Genomic DNA, 19,603 nt, shown 5'->3' with positions numbered 1-19,603 from the left:
TTGATCTTGACGGGGAAAAAACAGGTGCATTTAGGGAACTGATATCTGTGTGTGAAAGTCGGTGAAGCTTGAATTAATTTCAAGGGACTGTTGAGCCTCTGCAGAGGTTTGAGCTCTACTGAGTGATATTCCAGTTATTTGTGCGATTGTTTCATCTCAGTCATAAACATTGCAGGTGAAACTAACTCCTAATTAAATCCTCACCTGTCGATGTACAGATGTTATTGATCCTTAGAGCAGCTGACAGGAGAGTGTGTGTGTGTGTGTGTGTGAGCTGTCCCTCTGCTCAACTGTGGGATTACAAAGACGCTAGAAAAAAACAGCATCGGTGGAAAAAGGTAGAGAATCTCACCTGTTTACATAATGACTGCGACACACAGCGCTGCCCACACACTCAGCTCCTGCCTACCAATGATAATCAACTCTGAACACGACTGTATTGTTGTGAAGTGTTTGTAAATCATTCACCCGCTGCTACTTTCTCTCCAGTCCACCACCTTTTCCTTCCGGAAACCCAGCAGGGCAATTAGATGCAGCTCACAGAGAAGTATTTATTATTCATGCCAACCTCCAATGTTTGCACATCCGTCATCGCTGAAGCAAGTCACACAGACAAAGAGTCTGTTGGGTATCGGATGTTTAATGTGAGAAATGTGGTCCTTCAGTATCTCACAGGGAGATTCAGCAACATCAACACGATCGCCCGCCTCCTGTGGGAACCAGGCACTGACACAAAAAATGATTTAAGTTGATCTTCAACGTCACATAAAAGCGGCACGACATTCACAACGTGCTTTATTAAAGTAAATGGCAACAGGGCTGAAGTTAACAGTGGCCCCCTTCGTGGTGAGATACAAAAGGTGGATGTGATATGGCAACATAAGGACACTGAGTGACGACGTGTTAAGCACACTGTGGTATGGCTTATTAAAATTACATTCACCTTTTTGCATTAGAGGGACAATAGCTAAAAAAAAAAGTTGTAATCTCCGAACAGAAAAAGTCAAGTATTAAAAAATAAAGACATCACATTTGGCAAAAGCCTGAACTAAAATGAAATAAAACATTAGGTGCAATTAAAAGTGAGGTTGTCATTAGTAGTTAAAAGCATTTGCCTTAAAAACATTTTTTTTTTAATCGTAGCAGGAAGGACAGCAGCCATGATCCCACATTGTTTGACCTTTCACATTAAAACTCTGACCATGCAGTCACAAGTACAGTTACCACCCTAGATACAGAATCAAAGCTCCATCGCCGACGCCACAGAATTAGGAACAGGAAAATCTAAAATACTAACATAGTGCGATTTCACTGGCCGAACTGACAGAACTTCAGAGATTTCTTTTTGTTTTTGCATTTCTTCAGCTTACTCCAAAACAGAAATTCTCAGCATAATGATCCAAATGTTGTCCTGAAGCAATAAATAATAGTAATAGTACCGTTGTTCATAGCACACATCCAGCAAGGATCGCTGGGATAAAAATGATAGGCCACTACTGTCCTAAATAAAGTGTCGAACTTCAGAGTTTTGCTTTTGATGGCACAGGAAATTCATAAAATCTATACAAACACAACGTCACCGTCACTCCCAGCAAACATCTAAAAAAATGTTCAGCATCTCGTCCGAGTCAGTTCGTTCAAATGTAACAAAAACAGGAATATCATCAACACGGTGGTTCACCCCGGCACAAGACAGTCTCATGCTGACACCACAACACTCGCACACAACTTTAAGACAACAGTGAATTTCAATACATTTAGGTTAAGTAGCTTTAAAATGCTACTGACCGTTTGAGTAATATCCATGAAGATGCTCGTCAGCAGTGAATATTGACAGGTTTTGGCTGCCGCTGGCCGTACATTGGTGAGTATGTGCGCGATGACGGTTTTTTCTCTGGACATGCAACATCACATGGAAGCCGACTGGCTCCAATTCACACGGCGAATACACTTCCTCATGCATCACAACCCGAAAGCAGCCTTCTGGGAACGCTTACTTCATGCTCTCAAAGGTCAAATCTACTCCCGTTAAAACATCAATACTCCCGGAAACAAAACAGACATTCAACCACTACTGCAGAGATATGTGTTCAAATTCATTCATGAAAGAAAAAAAAAAGAAAAAGTAAGGTGGAGTGAAACAGAAATATGACGAGTGTCGGCTTCAGAAAAGCTTTGGCCTTTGGAAGCTTTGTGGTGGTAGGTAGAGAGGCGTGTCACAAACCAGCTGTAACAGACCATGTCATGGACAGATTTGAGAGGGACGTCTGTTCACCACACAAAATGTCACAGTATTCCTGAAAAACATGTTTACATGTAGCTGAGATGATGTCATCGCTGACAAACTGCTCAGTGGTTGATGGGTGTTAACACAGAGCTGTGATTGAACCTGTGAGTGAGCCGGCTGAGGTCAGAGAAGCACTTTAAATACACAGACAGCCATGTTGGTTTAAATTTTGTAAAAGAAAACACACACTCACACACAAAGTGTCCCTGACCTCAGACAAGCACATAACACGGAAGAGGAAAAACCCCACAAAAAGCTCAAAGGGTTGAGCAGACACTTGTTTGTCATGGACATGTGTTTGTGTGTGGACCTGCTCTGAACCAAAGTAAACACTCTGATTCTCATCTCCCCTGCACACAGAGGAAATAGCCAGAGCAAAGAAAAACACAGCAAGGCAGAGAAAAATAAAAGTCAGTGCAGATTTTCCTGAAACTTAAATAACTTTAGACCTTGTAACATTCACCTTTGGTCCAATAAAAACCAAAGAGTCACAGATAATTTCTGCTAAAACCTGCATGAGAATCATTTTCCCAGAAGGTAATTAGATTTTGTATAAAACGCTCATGGTGTAGTTAAAACTAAAACAAGGTGCGAGTGCGCTGCTCCCGGTGGGGGGCTGCAGGTACTGCTGAGTGATGAGCTGGCTGAGGCACAGCAGTATCTGGCTGTCCTCCTCGCCCAGCCCCAGCTGCTCCTGCAGAAAGCAAAGGCGTCGGCCCTCCACGACCTCGGGCCCCTCCGTGGAGCTGACCGGCAGGTGGAGGTGGTGGGTGAAAGTAAACAGGAAGGCTTTGGCAGCCAGGCGGCACAGGGTGCTCTGTACATGAAGGAAGTAGGTGGAGCCACGGCGGATGTAGGTGCGATGATCGGCTATGTTGGCCAGCAGCTGGCCGCGATACGGCGGGCAGCGCAAGGTCTTCTGGTCGGCATCAAGGATGGAGATATAGCGGCTGTAGCGGGACAGCGAGTAAAGCATGCTGGAACCAACAGGGGACGCCACTCTGTGTGAGGCAGAAAGACAGATACCATAGTTGTCAGTTCGTTAAGAAAGCTTAACATAGAGGTATACATTTCTTTTTAATCGCAATATTATTGTAATATATCATTAATTGTTATTGCTGTATGGATCTGGTTGAAATTTCTCAACATCTATTGGACACATTGGCAAAACATCAGATACAGAGATTCATGGTTCCAGAGGATGGATCCTAAAGAAGTTCCTACCAAGATGACACTTGTCCCAAAACAGACCTTTTCACTTTGCATTTTAGTTTCATAAATTCATGCACTTGCATGAATTTATGAAACTAAAGCTTCCTCTCTGTAAAAACTCCAATACAGTCGAGAGGCTGGAAGTTGAATAGTTTGTGCGTCATCACAGACTGAGTCAGAGCAGATGAGTAATAGTGGAGTGATTGTGATACAAACTATCTTGAGGAATCTATCATCATCTTCATATTTCATATTGATTAATATGTTCTATGGTTTTGTGAGCATCAAACTCAATGTTTTAGTAAATCTGTGAAATCAACATCATCTGTCTTGTTCTACAAGCCCTGAATACCAGCTTTTTATAGCAGTGTTATTTAAATGGCTAAAATGTAAATGCAGATTGGACATACCTTTGCAAACCAATGAGTTTCCACCTCTGCAGGTCAGTAAGGGTGAAAGGACAGGACAGCCAGGCTTGAACCCTCTCGCCGCACTTCCCAGGGCCGGGAACGAAGAGGGCCAGAGCAGCAACCAACCGTCGGACCCTCCCCTCATCTGCCCCAAGCACCACCAGGGTTCTGCCACTCAGCAGGCACAAAAGAGCTTGTATGGCAAAGGGGTACTGTCGAACAAACCTCAGGGCTCCTTGTCCAGCCTTCTTCCTGTGACGCAGGGTCATCACCGCCCCGTAGCCGAGAGGTGAGGCAGCACGATCAGACCCAGTAGAAGCACTCATGGTGCAGTCTGACCCGTCCTCTGCTGACGTACGGGAAACTGCGTCTCCAAGGAGCCCCACGGGCAGCTCCAGCCCAGATGCTTTGTTTTCTGAGCTTAGAGAGCCCACAGCGTAATAGTCCTGGAGAAGGGGAAGGGATTGAGGCTCCTGGTTGACCACCGCGGTTGGAGAGGACTGATGGTTGGAGCTTTGGTCCAGATGAGGTGTCTTCTCTGGGGCAGATGCCTCATAAAGGAAACCCTCTTGAGACATACAGCATGCTGTGTCAATTGGAACCAACAAGTCAGACTCAATTTCACTTACTCTCTCACAGTCGTCCTCCCTGCTGGCCTCAAGCTCAGACACCACTTCCAGCAAGGACACGGGTGTGTCGTCTCCCCCGTTGTCACCCTCATCCTCCCCTGCAGTGGTTTCCATGTCTTCACTGCTGCTCTCCCTCTCCAGGTCAGTGTTGTGGTCAGGGTCAGGGGTCAAGTCAGAATCAGGATCAGGATCAGGATGTTCAGACCTAACACTAGCAAGACTTTGCTGCTTTTCTGCCGGGCCCATCCCGCTCTTATCGCTGCTAAAGCTTCCTTTGGTCCCGTCGGAGCTCTCCTGGGTCTGGTCTGAGGGGGAGGAATCCAAATGACTCATCCCAAGCCCGAGCTCACTCTCCTGAGTATGGCTGGTCTCAGAAGTTGGGTCTCGGGGATCTGGGGGCGCCAGTGAGTCTAGCTCTAGAGGTTCTGGTCCCAGCACAATTGGAGGAGGATTTGAGAGTGTAAAGTTGTTGACAGCATGGTTCACAGCACAGAATGGTCTTAGTACCCCCCCCTCATCCTCAGCATCATCACCAAGGTCCTCCTCAAACAGGAAGTTGGTAATTCTCTGTCTCCTGCGTAAAGACTTGTCCAGGCGGCGTGTGTGAAGGTAACATAGGTCGCCACGGAAACTCCTCTCCGTCTCCTTCAGGAGCCCCATGGTGGCCTCATAGAAAGTGTCATCACACAGCTCCTGCATGGTCTTCAGGCGCTTGTCGAAACACTTGGCGGACTTAGCTTTGATCAGCTGTGGTGTGTAAGACGGCCTGCGTTTAACGCCCTCATCGTCATCCTCCGCCACTTCCTCTTTGCCTGCTTCATCATTGATCTGACCCTGCCCTTCGTCCCCCTTCCTTCCTGTGTCAGTGTAACAGAAGGGGTTGGCAAGCTTGGCATATTTTTCCAACAGCGTTTCACACTCGCTCAAGCACTGTGTCATACACTTCTGACAGGTGACAGCGTGCGGGTCTCTGCGCGGGCGGCAGTGGAAGGAGCTGATCTGCCTCAGCAGGTCCCTGTGTTCGTAGATGCTCTTTTCAACGTTGGCGAGCTCATTGGCTTTCTCTACGGCGTGAGCGGAGTACATGCACTGAGGCCCCGCCTCCCTCTGCAGGCCCTCCTCTCTCTGCAGCACAGAGTGAGTGTACCTGAGGGGAAGACAACACGGGTTACTGATGCACATGTGTTCATACAGGGAACAGGAATAAGAGGAGTCAAGAGTAACATGAGCCTGGTATTAACATCCGTCCTGAGAGATCTGATCACAAGTGGACAGATCTATGTTCATCTCTTCACACCTGGCTTTAAAATGGGTCCTGGGACCACATGTGATCTGTGACTGAATGTGATCAGATCACTCAGGATGGATGTTAGTGTCTGAACGGAGTCTGTGAAACTACTACACAAACAAAACAGGAAAAACAAGCAGCAGAACTTCATGAACATTCATGAACTGGTAGATTAGAGTTGGCAAGTTATGTTTATATCCATTCTAATGCACACATGGGTATAAGTGTGGGTTTGTTGGTCAGTCCATCACATCAAACTGAAATATCTCTGGATAGATTGCCAAAAAATACTGTACAGCATTCAAAGTCCCTAGAGGATGAATGCTAAAAACTTTAGTGACCTCTGACTTTTCCTCTTGTGCAACCATGAAGTTCACATTTTGGTTCTGGGTGAAATGTTTTAAGATCGTCAGACTTGTTATTGAGGTCAAAATCACAATATTTTCTTATTTAGCCAAAAGCTTTGCCTAATGTCAGCACACATGTGAAATGTGGAGCAGTAGACATGAGGCTGAGAGATTAGCAGGGGCCCAAAAGCAAAGTCTCGCTGGTACAATTTTTCACATTGATTTGAACAATTACCAGTTTACATATATAATTACAAAAATTAACAGGGCTAATATTGAAATATCAGATTTGTATTTGAATTCTACGTGGGAAAGCAGTTCAAATCTTACTCCAGGTCCTGGAGCTTCCTCTGCAGTTCCTTGGCGAAGGCTCTCCTGTTCCCAGCCTTCAGACACTCAGACGCCTGCAGGAAGCGGAGGGACAGCTCCTGAAACTGCAGCATGATTTTCCTCTCGTCGGCTGAAACGTATGCCATGCAGAACGGTCTCACAAAGCCCCTCGCCTCCAGGTCGTACAGCGTGAGGTGATGGACGTAAGCGAATGCCCCTTCCTTCGAGTCGCCCAACACCACCCTCGAGTCCTCCACGAAGCTGAGCCTTGGGTAGCCACTGCCTGGTGGATGCCCCACGAAGGAGGCCTGGTAGTCCACTGACATGATGCGCAGGGAGAAGTAGTTGAGATCGAACGTGCCGCAGACTTTGGGGTCGGGTGGGATGGTGAGGAGCGGCTGAGGGCCCACCTGCTCAGAGAACTCCGAGATGAGGATGAAGTCTTTGGTGAACTTGGCGAAGGAGGTTTTGGCCCAGGGGTTGGAGTCAGCCAAAGGATGGAGGGGGACGGAGAACTCCTCAGGGAGAGCCCAGGGGTCCGGGCCGGTCGGACCAAACTCATCCTCTTTAGTGAAAGCCACCACGTCAGGTGAGCCTATCATAGTGGTGTTGTGGAGAAAGGCATGAGAAACACGACACACGCTGCAGCACCACTCACAGTCATAACCCAGCTGTCAGAGTGCAACAGACACATTGATCATCCTGCTCTCACACCATCCAGGCAGCATTTAAAAACAGGGTCCCACAGCAGAGCAGGGTGGGCCCCAGACTGAGCCCAGCAGGAGCCTGGTCCTCAGAGCAGGATCCTTGATATTTGTGTGTAAAAGTGGAGCCCCTCCACATGAACTACAGGCAGCGTCCCTGTTAACAAAAGGAAATATCTGCGCCAATGACAGGGTCCGGGCAGGAATCAGCTTCTTCCCGCTGAGCACGGAGACAATGAAACATGGAGCCGCGTCAGTGAAGCGCCTCTCTGCTCCCGAGCCGCGTCTCGTCACGCGTCCCGTTCGTCCACCGCGGGGCCGTTTACACACAGGAGCGGTAACATGTCATTCAGGTCCCAGACACAGGCGCCATGTTTACCCAGCTGGTCACGGTCCTGTCAGGTGACCATCCCCCCGCCTCCTGCACGGAGTACACCCTAAAACACAAAGTACACACAGTGACCGTCCGGGATGAATGGGAGTACTTGATGTGATAATCAAAAATATTAAAAGTACTTTCGGTGTTTGTAGCGGATTCTTATAACCAGTATTTATCATTTATTAGTATTATTAGTAATATCATCTCGGTTAGTCTATATTTCAACATTCCTGATTTAGGGTGTACTTCCATTATCTGCGATATGAGATTATATAATTTACACCATTATTAAAAACGTTATTAATAACAACACCGCGCGTGTTGCAGATGTAAACGGTGTTAAAATTAAAAAGCTTCACACTTACTGTTGTTAAAATCTGCTTGTTGTCGTGTTTCCGGACCGAGGCAGTTCCTGGGTTTTTACGACAGTTTTACGACCTTGAATACGGCAGTGTTTGACAGGCGGACGCGGCAATTTGTAAACAGAGTTTAGCGGCTTGCTTTCAGACTTCGGTTCCGCCGCTAGCAAAGTTTTAACTTGTGTATTTGGTGTTTACGTTTTATTCTCCGGGTGTTGTTTTATTATGAATGCAGGTGGACAACTCGTGGGGATTGTTTTAGCTCTTTTTAACCGTTTCCGGGAGCGTAGACCATGGTTTTTAGCGGTTAGCCGCAGCTAACATGCTAACAGCAGGAGCGGTGCTGCCCGGCGGACTGGCCGCTTCATGTGAGGGACACCAGGCATGCTCATAGCGAACCTACCGGGAAGATCCTTGCTTCGACCGGGACTGCAGCGGCTCGGGCTCCAGTGGAGGCGTCTCTGTGCGGCGCAGGGTGGCCGGAGTCCGGACACGCGTCTGCGGGACGACATGAACCGGAGCCGGGCTCAGATCAAGCGGGTCCTCTGCGTAGCCGAGAAGAACGATGCAGCCAAGGGCATCGCAGAGATCATGTCCGGCGGCACAGCCCGGAGGGTCAGTGGAGCCTCTTCATCACCAGCAGAATAAACACGTCCACTAGGTCGTGTTATTAGTCCGTATGGACATGATGAATGTGCCAAAAGTCTTTAATCAGGCTACAACACAAAGGGAGAGAAGTTTCCAGTTTCTCAAATGCTTCTCTGTGTTTGTAAATGATTTGAAGAAGAGAATTTGATTATCTGTGGATTTGATTGTTGTTTTGGCTCTAAGAACTTGTTATAGACAGTTTCTTCCTCTGTTTGATTCTAATCAGCAGGTTAATCATAAATGTTGTAGCCCTGAATCAGTAGATGGTCTAGGATCAGTCTCTGTGTTCTAGTGTATCTGTCTGTTTGTTGTCCCTTCACGACACAGTAACAAACAGTTGCAGCTGATCTTTAATACAACATTCAATTAGATGACACAGGGATTCATCTTAAATAGAAACAATTACACTTTATCTGGTGTTCGCTGAGTCATGATCCCCAAACACCCTCTTGAAATAGAGAATATAGATCAGATCTTAAACGTATCTCACATGTGAATATTTGCTGGTTGTCTCAGTCCTCTCCCTGACAACTGTTCAAACAACATGAACATTAAACTTGATGTTAAATAAGTTGATTTTTAACTTTGGGAAAAGATTTACTGTACATTAGCAAAACGTTATAATTGATACTATGGCAACTTTTTTGGGATATAAGTAAGGAAGTTGTTTATGGATGAATGATCCCAGTGGGAGTCTGTTTTGGATTAATCACAATGAACATGTTGTGTATTATCCCAGATTTCTTCAGTTGTTTTTGTATTTATTGTATTATTTTCCTTTTCAGAGGGAAGGAATGTCAAAGTTTAATAAAATCTACGAGTATGAATATAATCTCTTTGGTCAGGTGAGCGAATACACACAAATATTTGATTATCCAAGGACCTGTTCTTTTGTGTTTTTCCTGTTTCTGATTTTGTTGGTCTTGTTCTGTCTCCTACTCCAGAATGTCTCGGTATCAATGACATCAGTATCTGGTCACTTACTGGCTCTGGAGTTTAAAGCGCCGTTCCAGAAATGGTAATTGAAAATCGGACTATTTTTGTACATTCAGCATCTCGCAGTCTTATAACAAATTACTCATACGTGAATATGTTCTCTCCAAAGGCACAGTTGTAATCCCCAGCTGTTATTTGATGCTGAGGTAGAGAAGTACTGTCCAGATAACATGATACACATCAAGGTATGGTCACTTGCTGTCATTCTAGAATCTTCATTTTGTATTAAAATTAACCCTTTGGATCTTTAGGACTCATCTGTTCATCAAACCCCTTTTTCTCTTCTCCCCTTTCCTCTGTCTCTTCTCTGTCTCTGTAGCGGACTCTGGAGAAAGAGGTGAGACAGTGCCAGGCCTTAGTCATCTGGACTGATTGTGACAGAGAGGGAGAAAACATTGGCTTTGAAGTCATAGACGTCTGTAAAGCAGGTACGACAATAAGAAGTCTGTTGTATTTTGTTGTTGACTTCCCTTAATATTTAGTTTTTTTAAAAGCATGATTTCCCCCTGATGATGTGTCTCTGTGTGTTTTTCAGTTAAACACAATTTACAAGTCTTTCGGGCAAAGTTTTCTGAGATCACCCCCAACTCCATACGGAGAGCTTGTGAAACTCTGACTGCGCCGGATGCTAACGTCAGTGATGCTGTTGATGTCCGTCAGGAGCTCGACCTGCGGATAGGTAAGGTCGTACTCCTCACGCTAGTGCATGGCAACAGATAATGGTTTGTCAAACATAATCATTATTCTTTGTCTTGGTTAAATGTCACTTTATCCAATGATACAACACTAGTGGCCTGTATATTAGGTTTGGACATTCTCCGGATTTTGCCTTTCACATATGAACAACACAGCAGCAGATTGTTCGAGTCGAAGACGTGTTCACAACAAGAGGAACATGTCAGGAACATGACCTGTGTGCTCATCTTCTGCAGGTGCATCCTTCACTCGATTCCAGACGCTTCGCCTTCAGAAGATCTTTCCAGAGTCTCTGGCCAATCAGCTGATCTCATACGGCAGCTGTCAGTTTCCCACCCTGGGCTTTGTGGTGGAGCGTTTCAAAGCCATCCAGGCGTTTATACCGGAGACCTTCTACAAAATCAAAGGTAGAAATGTATCCATGCACAGGCCCACACATCAAATGCAGAGGGTTGAGGTTTTAAACAGAGTTTTTTTTTTGTGTGTCAGTGCTCCATGAAGTTGAGGAGGACACTGTCGAGTTCAACTGGAAAAGAAACCGTCTCTTCCACCACACGGCTTGCCTGGTGCTTTACCAGATCTGCATGGAGGTACGGGCCCGTTTGCATGTGTATGATTCACACTGTGTGTCGGACAGTGAATGTGTGCACAGTCATGGTCTCTCACTGAAGCTAGTGAGCTTCATAAGTCAGCTGATGTTGTTATTGTCATCTCTGTCTTTAGAAATTTCAAAGTGACAAATTTGAGATTCTTTCATTGATTTCACATAGTTTTTGTATATAGCAATTAAGTTGTTTACACGTGAGGAAGGTCCCTACTCTTGACTATCATAAGATCGGTAAACACAGTCTTGTTCTTAGTGATGTTTTTACTAGTGATGTGTTTTTCTACATGTCCTGAGTTTTGGTTCATTGTCATAATGTGTTTATGAGCTAATGTGAGTTTCCATTATGCCTCGTTTTAAGTGACCTGTTCTGCTACAGTCATTTTGCACGTTGGTGTTTAGTTTTGGTCGGCGTCAGTACATGTTGTTGGTCCTGCCTCAGCATCTTTAGTCTCAGTCGCTGGAGGCAGGACGGAGGTGTCGTCTGAACCTATGACTGTCATTGAAAAATCATGATCACGTAATTATCACTTCGCTAGTTTCACTGTTTCCCAACGGGCAAGATGTGACGATCAGGAGCCAAACTCAGGTCATTGTTCACTGATCATGAAAAACATCCTGCAAGTACTTCTGGTCAAATCCTTCCTTCTTCTGTTTCTTTTACATTTTCTTAAACTGTAAAACGGCATCAAACATGGGAAAGTAAAAAAAAAAAACTTTGCCTAACTTTTGCTCTTACATAACAGGTTCAAAATATATTCATACTGAAACACAGCAACAGCAAAGCAACACAGGAGAAGACATTCAACACTGATGTGGTTATCTGATCATACAAATTAGTTATTTAGTATAAAGCAAAAACACTGATGATTGTTGTGCACGGAGAAATGATTTGTGAGCTTGAACAGCACACAACTGTGTTTTGTGTGTTTGTATGTGTGTGTGTGTTTCTGGTCTGTGCTGAAAGTGCATCCACACGTGTGTAACCGCGCCTCTCCCCTCAGCTGTTACCTCCGCAGGACACAGCAGAACATTTAAATTCAAATGGTTTTTTTTAACCTGTCTGAATAAACTGGGCTCTAAGCCACGTATGTGAAAAGCTACACACAAGAAAATAATTTTACTCATTTCCAGGATCCCATGGCAACAGTCACCTCAGTAACCAGCAAACCCAAGAGCAAGTGGAGACCGCTGCCTTTGGACACTGTGGTAAGAATATGAAGCCATACACACGAATGCGCTGCATGTAAACTGCATGTAGCTGTATTCAAGCATGAGAGACCGATCGAGTTTATTCAGCTCCAGTGTCCTGGGTCTCATCTTTGTCCCTTTGTGATCAGACGTCAACTTTTTATCTGACCAACAGGAAATGGAGAAACTGGCGTCTCGGAAGCTGAGGATAAACGCCAAAGAGACCATGAAAATTGCAGAAAAACTCTATACTCAAGGGTGAGTGTTAAGAGTTATCATAAGAGTTGAACAAGCAGCACATACTGGTGTTGATCCGGTCCATGTGCTAAATGTCCAGCTCACTTGAACTTGTTTCAGTCAGAAAGCTGCCTTGAGTCTCTGTGTGTCAGTGAAACGGTCAGTTGTACTTTTAAAACCACCTCAAAGCCGTTCCTGTTGTTGTACATGGGAAAGCACCATCTGGCAGTTTAGGTGTTTAATAGATGACTTTACGAGAAATGTCAAACTTCCCGGGTGTTCCATCTTGATTTCTTTACGTGAAGGTTACTCATGTGGGGTTTTTTTCTTCGTCTTTTCAGGTTTATCAGCTACCCCCGCACTGAGACAAACATTTTCCCTGCAACCCTGAATCTCAGCCCCCTGGTGGAGCTGCAGACACAGAGCCAAGCCTGGGGGACGTTCGCCCAGCAGGTGCTCGACCAGCCCGGGGGTCCCAACCCGCGACAGGGCAAGAAATCTGACCAAGCCCATCCCCCCATACACCCCACCAAGTTCACTCATACACTGCAGGTATGTAAATGAGGATCAGTTTTCTGCATAAATCGTTCATTTGTCTTAATGCTCAAAGGTTTCACATATTATCTGCAGGAGCCCAAAGGTCAAATACATATTAATTTAAGATAAATTCCCCTTTCATATAAAAATGCACCATGTAAACACACACATTGAATCTGTGACGTAACGGTTTTCTGTTTCTTCTTGTGTCCAGGGCAATGAAGGACGTATTTACGAGTTCATTGTCCGGCACTTCCTTGCCTGCGTGTCCCAAGATGCTCTGGGGCACGAGACAGTGGTGGACATAGACATAGCCCAGGAGACGTTCTCCACCTCGGGACTCATGATCATTGCAAGGAACTACCTGGATGTTTACCCGTTTGACAGGTGGAGTGCCAAGGTAGGATGTGTGTTTGTGTTTGTGTGGGTGTGTGTGTTGTTGCTTTTACTACATTACCTCATCCGGGAAGACAACTTTCCCATGATCCCTAGCGGATTTACGACATCAAACTACATATTTTTTTGTATTGTTTTGATTGTGAGACCCCTTGGAGCTGAAGTCACATACTTAAGGGTTAAATACACTTTTATACAGTTGTGTGGTTGCAGCTGATTCCTGTGTCAAACCTTCATTTTGTTTGTTCCAGGTGATTCCAGTGTATGAGAACGGCTCCCAGTTCCAGCCCTCTGCTATTGAGATGGTGGACGGACAGACGAGTCCTCCGCAGCTGCTCACTGAAGCCGACCTCATATCCCTGATGGAGAAGCACGGCATCGGTAAACACACACACACACACACTCACAGACACACACAGGCAGAGTGTGTGTAGCAGCCCACAGACTCACAAACCTTTATCCATGAACAAAGCAAATCTAGGAACGACTTAGTCATCACAGACCTTGTTTGTTCAAGATTAACTGCTTTGTGCGTCATGAAAACTCGAATGTGTTAAACTGTGTGTGTTACAGGCACAGACGCGACCCATGCAGATCACATTGAGACGATCAAGAGTCGCATGTACGTGGGCTTGACAGCTGACCAGAGGTTCCTCCCTGGAGAGCTCGGCATGGGGCTGGTGGAGGGTAACTGCACACACACACAACACAACGCATTCTACAATGTATTGTGGGCTTTATACATAGTGTTATCAGCTATGACGCAAGTGTTTATGTGCGTTTGTTTGTTTAGGATACAACTCCATGGGCTATGAGATGTCTAAACCAAACCTGCGTGCTGAACTGGAGGCAGATCTCAAGCTGGTATCCGAGGGCAGGAAGGACAAACGGGGCGTGCTGCTGCAACACATCCAGAAATACAAGACCGTCTTCATTGAGTCTGTCAGGAAGGCAAAGAAGTCAGTCTGCACTCAATGAGATTCATTGAAATCATGTCGTGTTCTGAATAGATGCACCTTGGGTGTAATCTTTGCAGGCTGCTGGTAGGAAGTTATTGTCTGTTGTCGCCTCAGGTTAGATGAAGCCCTGTCGCCGTATCTGGGTGCAGCTCAGGAGATCCCTGAAGAAGAGCAGCAGGACATGGAGATCCCGCTCCCTGTCAGGAAATGTCCTAACTGTAGTCGGGACATGGTGCTGAAAAAGAAGAGGGAGGGAAACGGGTGAGGCGAGACATGTAGCTCAAAACCTTATTACTGACATAACTTTAAATCTATATGCTATGTTGAGTTATTCTAAAACTCTAAAGTTTACAGTAGGTCATTGGCCTCTAGCTTTCCCCTTTAACTCTCTCTGCGTCCTCTGTCCTGTCCCTTCCTCTGCGTCTCCGTCCCCCTGCAGTAAATACCTGTCCTGCGTGGGTTTCCCAGCCTGTAAGACAGCAGTGTGGTTCCCCGAAACAGTGCTGGAGGTCAGCAGAGACAACAGCATTTGTCCCACCTGTCAGCCACGCCCCATTCACATGTAAGTATTTATTTTATACTCGACCACATTTCATTGGTTGATGCACAAAGCTGAACACAGCACCGTTTTCTGAATGATAACATAACACAAAGAATCCGCTTGTTGACGGGTTGTCATGAAAATGTCCTGCCTCACTCAAGATGAATTACTAATAACTTTGGTTTTCAAATACTTGATTCGGACATTCCCATCAGCCTCAGCTGTGCTTTTATTTTGAAAAAAATCCTAAAAGGAAATCCCATTTTTCCCATATTTACATATCACAGTCATAAATATTTCCTGATGATTAAATTAACGCAGTGAAGATAATTAATTTCCTTTACTGGTTTGGTTTGACTGTGCTTTGCTTTCTTTAGTCCTTTGTTCCACAGTAACTTCACTTCTTCTCAGTGGTCACTTTGATGCCGGTGAACACAGAGATTATAAGTGTTGTGCTGTTGATGAGCGTATGTGGGAGCTCAGAAGACGTCCGTGCGTTCCTCCTCTGTCAGCGCTCAACACTCAGATGAAGTTTCTTCATCAGCACAAGAAACTCGTCAAAGTTCTTGTTTACACAAGTGGGCGTTAACCCCTTGAGCACGTGCCTCAGCTCAGTCCAAATATAGGGCGCGCTCGCCAGCAGCGAGCCAAAGTGCCCCGTAACAGCATCCGTTACCATAGCTACCGGTCTTGAACAGGGCTCAAAGTTGAACTACAGCACTTACTCAAAAACAGCATCTCTTCTCACATCAGTTAGTGCAGAGATAAACTGTTGCTGGCTGCTGCCACCTTGCTGGTCACCACGGCAACTTGATGTAATATCCCAGCTTTTATCTCACAGATTCCTGCATCGCTGTGTTTAATGATTGTACAGCTTTTTATTCGCCTGGTTTAAATCGTGATGTTTTATTAAATAACAGTATAATAGGGCAAGAAGACCAGTCACATGGTGCAGAATATAAAACCATCATCACTGTGGAGGATGAAACTTGTTTAGCAGCGTCACACAGGAAATTCATGGCTTATTCGGTTCAGTTATTTTGATATTGATGTTATTTGTTACCAACACATCCAAATTCTATCTGACGTTTTAATCTTTTAAACACATTAGCATGACTCCCTCTTTATGTTATAAAAGACATATTTTGAGTGAAATGATCAGTCGGTTCCATCTCAGTCACGAAATGAGAGAAAAAAGCTGTCATGTTACATTCGAGCCAATTGAAGGTCATGAGGGGGATTTTTTTCATGACAAATCTTTTGAATATGTAATTTTGAGGAACATAGAAGAGTTTCGGGGGGTGGATCACTTTAGACTGAAATGTGGTCGGCTCGTGGTTCCTCAGAATGTCGAAGTGTCTTTCTTCAAGTTTTGGTAGTTTTACACGCACATGTTCCGGTGTTTCCTGGTTCTGTTCGGCTCATAGCAACACAACATTCGCCCTCTTCAACCTTCACCCTCTGTTTGTCCTTCATTTACCAGGTTGAGGTTTAAGTTCCGCAGGGGCAGCCTCCCTCCCATGATGCCTTTAGAGTTTGTCGGCTGCATCGGTGGATGTGATGAGATGCTCAGAGAGGTGCTGGACTTGAAATACCTCAGAGGAGGAGGAGGAGATGGTGGAGGAGTTGGGAGACGAGGAGGTGGGGGAGGTGGAGGAAGAGGTGACCCTCGGCCACCAGCTCCACGGCCTCCTCGACCAGATCCACCCAGACCCCCACGTTCCAATCCCCGACCTTCCCTTCCTCCTGTCCCCTCCTGGGCCCCTCAGCCTCGCCCTCCACCAGGTGGGGGCGGTAGTGGGGACCCCAACAGCGACGCCATTGTGTGCAACTGCGGTCAGGTCGCACTTCTCCTCACTGTGCGTAAAGACGGCCCCAACCAAGGGCGTCAGTTCTACAAGTGCAACGCTGGAAGCTGCAACTTCTTTCTGTGGTCAGATGAACCAAATCAGCCGCAGGCACCGCAGAGTCGAGGGCCCCCCCGTCCCCTGCCTGCACCGAACACCTCCCAGCCTCCGAGGCCCTCGCTGGGCTTCAAAAACATGTTTGGAGGAGGACGAGAGCAAGAAGGGGGAGCTGGAGGACATGTGGGACAGACGATGTGCAACTGTAATGAGACAGCGGTGATGCTTACGGTGCAGAAGGACGGTCCCAACAAGGGCCGGATGTTCCACACCTGTGGGAAACCAAGAGATCAACAGTGTGGCTTCTTCCAATGGGCGGACGAGAACGCACCTCCACCAGGTAAGGCCCACACACACACACACACACACACACACACACACACACACACACACACACACACACACACACACACACACACACACACACACACACACACACACACACACACACACACACACATACCTCAACCATCACCAATAAATGCCGAACCCCAATTCTCAACTCAAGAACATTCATGTCTGTCTCTTTGCTGCTGGAGGACACAAGCCTCTAGATTTGTATCATTTTTCTGGCTGAAGCAAATAATTCTTACCAAAGCTTGTATTTAATCCTATAACTTTTCAAATCACTGGTTAGATTGAATTCAAATACTAGATTTCTCGACAAAAAAAAATTGCCTTCCATCACAAGCATCTAATAATGCATTCACGTAAAAACAATTAACAATGAATTAAAGACAAACATTAGAATTTAATTTCTCACAGTTCATTGTCTTACTTCCACAAAATGCCTGTTTATTCATTTGCACCATGAGCCCAGTATCAGCTCATGCTCTCTGTGCGCTGTGTAAAATGTTTAAAACCGTGTTAATGCGAGTGTTCGATCAGAGGAGATGTAGAGTCAGATCCAACAAAGGAGAAGGAGAGAGAAAGACTTAATGCTAAAGGAAAATCTGTCACGACTCTCTAACACTACTGAGACCTTGAAGCGTCCACTCATCAGGCGCTCGCTGCCGCTTACAGAAACATCGTCAGTGCTCAGTTTGCAGTTTGCATCTCACCACCTCATGTTGTGTTTGACCTGTTCCCCCATGGCAGGTAGTTTTGGTGGTGGATTTAATGGCGGTGGAGACCGTGGAGATGGAGGGGGGAGGGGGAGGAAGAAAATGGGAGCGGCCAACCCCAACAAACCTCCTGCTGCTAAGAAACCCCGTACCTGCGGCATCTGCCACATGCCGGGGCACACCCGGGTCACCTGTCCGCAGCGGTGACCGCTGTGCCGGGGCGAAGACTGTGAAGCTGCTCTGGAGCTGAATGGACATATTGAAGCTTCTGACTCAACAGTGTGGAATCGGGTTTTACTTCTTAAATATGCCGCAGGTTGTAAGTTCCTCTTCAATGGGCTGGAACTCCCTTTCTGGGATTCACACACTTTACCCAAAGTTTTATTTAATAACAGTTTCGAGAGGAAAGAAGAAAATCCAACAACTGTGGCTCTAAACAAAATCAAAACTTGGTTTTCCTTGTCCGAGTTTTGCCATACGTTGAAAACTTGTATTAAAAAAAGAGGAATGTCATAAAACGTATCCCAGGTCAGTAGAAACAGGAACTTCTCTCTCTGTTCTCATCTCTTTGATTTTGTGACGTTTAGCTTGAGGCTCTTTTGTGGCCCCTTTTCTGTCATTCCCTGCCAGTTCCTACAAACACTGCAGCCGGCCCCTAGGTGGCGATGGAGACACTATGGCTTCACTTTCAGGGAGCAGTCATGTCTGAAGTAAACAAACTCAGAAGCATGGTACAGTCTCCTGCTGCCGGAGTTTGTCGCTGCTGCAGTTTCCTGAACATGCTCAACAGATAATGAGAGAGTTGCTCAGCTGGTCTTGGATCAGATTAATAACCCTGTCAGTCGTGTTCCTGGTCCTGACCGAGATCAGCAGGAGGACGAGGACTCTTCCACAGAAGCAGTTCTGTCTTAAATAAAAAGTGTATTTTAAATTAAAATGTATTTGCACACAGTTTTTTAACAATAAATAATACACATTGTATGTAGATTTCTGGATTCTGAACTGTTGTTGGAGGAAACATTGAAATATGTAAATGTACGTGTGGGTGGATTGAGTTACTGTCAGTACCACAATCATCAGTATTTTTTTAAAGTTGATGTTAATAAACTTTCTTGTGCTGTAAACCTGATAATATCTTCACGGTCATGACAGAGTTTGTATCAACAAGTTTTGTTGGTTTTATCTTTAGTCTTTTGTGTCGGTTCAACTGGTTTTGGTTTCAGTTTTATCTTGAAACTTTCAGCCGGTTGAATGTCTTTGTTGCTGCTGTTCATAATAAACATAACGAGGAAGAATGAAACCTTTGCTCTCATTGAACTTTTCTAGAAATATGTTTATTTATTTATCTATATCTACTTACCTACTACTTAACCTGGAATATCTTTTAAAACGTGCATTTGCTCTTCTATTTGTTCGAGCCTGTTCTGATTTCAACTACTCGTAGTTTATTGCAAATGTTTAACACATAAAACTGCAGCCTGCACACAGCTGTCAGATAAGTGAAGTGGAGTGAAAAGCACTTTACTTTGGAAATGTGGTGCAGTAGATTTAATCAAAGCAAACTACAATTATCAATTATGAACTAGTTATCTGTTAACTAAAGATGAGTATCAGTACTTGACTAGTTAAACAGATGTGGGCTTGTTGTAAAGCTCCGGGGGATAAAAACGATATCAATAATTATCGCAATATAATTGAGTTTGAAAGATTCCTGCAGAAACACACAGATCTGTGTGTGGTGATTATACATGTTACCCTCCTCTCAGGCTACGTTACACTATAAGGACATTCGGTCTGTGCAATACAATGCTTCATGTGCAATTCATTCACTGCACATATTCTTGTATATATTAGTTTTTATTTTTATATATCTTATCTTATCTTT

General features: G+C 45.2%; 2 protein-coding genes across 2 annotated transcripts; one reads left to right on the top strand and one right to left on the bottom strand.

Moving 5' to 3' along the window:
- Window positions 1-778: 778 nt before the first annotated feature.
- Window positions 779-8,021, bottom strand: smcr8a (Smith-Magenis syndrome chromosome region, candidate 8a). Its single transcript, XM_035180579.2, has 4 exons — window positions 7,952-8,021; window positions 6,504-7,644; window positions 3,910-5,685; window positions 779-3,288 (listed from the first exon to the last, which is right to left on the bottom strand). The coding sequence occupies exons 2-4, from the start codon at window positions 7,103-7,105 to the stop codon at window positions 2,829-2,831; spliced, it is 2,838 nt and encodes a 945-aa protein (XP_035036470.1). The 5' UTR covers window positions 7,106-7,644; window positions 7,952-8,021; the 3' UTR covers window positions 779-2,828.
- On the top strand, window positions 7,916-19,018 carry top3a (DNA topoisomerase III alpha). The gene is made up of 19 exons (XM_035180578.2): window positions 7,916-8,560; window positions 9,379-9,438; window positions 9,538-9,611; window positions 9,699-9,774; window positions 9,909-10,017; window positions 10,125-10,268; window positions 10,522-10,692; window positions 10,775-10,875; window positions 12,024-12,098; window positions 12,256-12,338; window positions 12,659-12,869; window positions 13,069-13,254; window positions 13,502-13,631; window positions 13,824-13,937; window positions 14,044-14,209; window positions 14,324-14,470; window positions 14,649-14,771; window positions 16,234-16,994; window positions 17,753-19,018. The coding sequence occupies exons 1-19, from the start codon at window positions 8,330-8,332 to the stop codon at window positions 17,923-17,925; spliced, it is 3,135 nt and encodes a 1,044-aa protein (XP_035036469.2). The 5' UTR covers window positions 7,916-8,329; the 3' UTR covers window positions 17,926-19,018.
- Window positions 19,019-19,603: the final 585 nt, after the last annotated feature.

This window comes from Hippoglossus stenolepis, chromosome 16 (assembly GCF_022539355.2).
Source record: "Hippoglossus stenolepis isolate QCI-W04-F060 chromosome 16, HSTE1.2, whole genome shotgun sequence".
NCBI classification, from domain to species: Eukaryota; Metazoa; Chordata; class Actinopteri; order Pleuronectiformes; family Pleuronectidae; genus Hippoglossus; species Hippoglossus stenolepis.
Note: the sequence above shows the minus strand (reverse complement) of the source record. Positions and strands in the feature narration are given on the sequence as shown.

Excerpts from the sequence above, each read along its gene's own strand:
- smcr8a (XM_035180579.2), bottom strand. The coding sequence starts at position 7,105 with ATGATAGGCTCACCTGACGTGGTGGCTTTCACTAAAGAGGATGAGTTT. Across the intron at positions 5,686-6,503 it reads AGGAAGCTCCAGGACCTGGA|GTACACTCACTCTGTGCTGC; the intron begins GTAAGATTTGAA and ends TCTTCCCCTCAG. Across the intron at positions 3,289-3,909 it reads AAACTCATTGGTTTGCAAAG|AGTGGCGTCCCCTGTTGGTT; the intron begins GTATGTCCAATC and ends TGCCTCACACAG.
- top3a (XM_035180578.2), top strand. The coding sequence starts at position 8,330 with ATGCTCATAGCGAACCTACCGGGAAGATCCTTGCTTCGACCGGGACTG. Across the intron at positions 10,693-10,774 it reads GACCTTCTACAAAATCAAAG|TGCTCCATGAAGTTGAGGAG; the intron begins GTAGAAATGTAT and ends TTTGTGTGTCAG. Across the intron at positions 13,632-13,823 it reads GATGGAGAAGCACGGCATCG|GCACAGACGCGACCCATGCA; the intron begins GTAAACACACAC and ends TGTGTGTTACAG.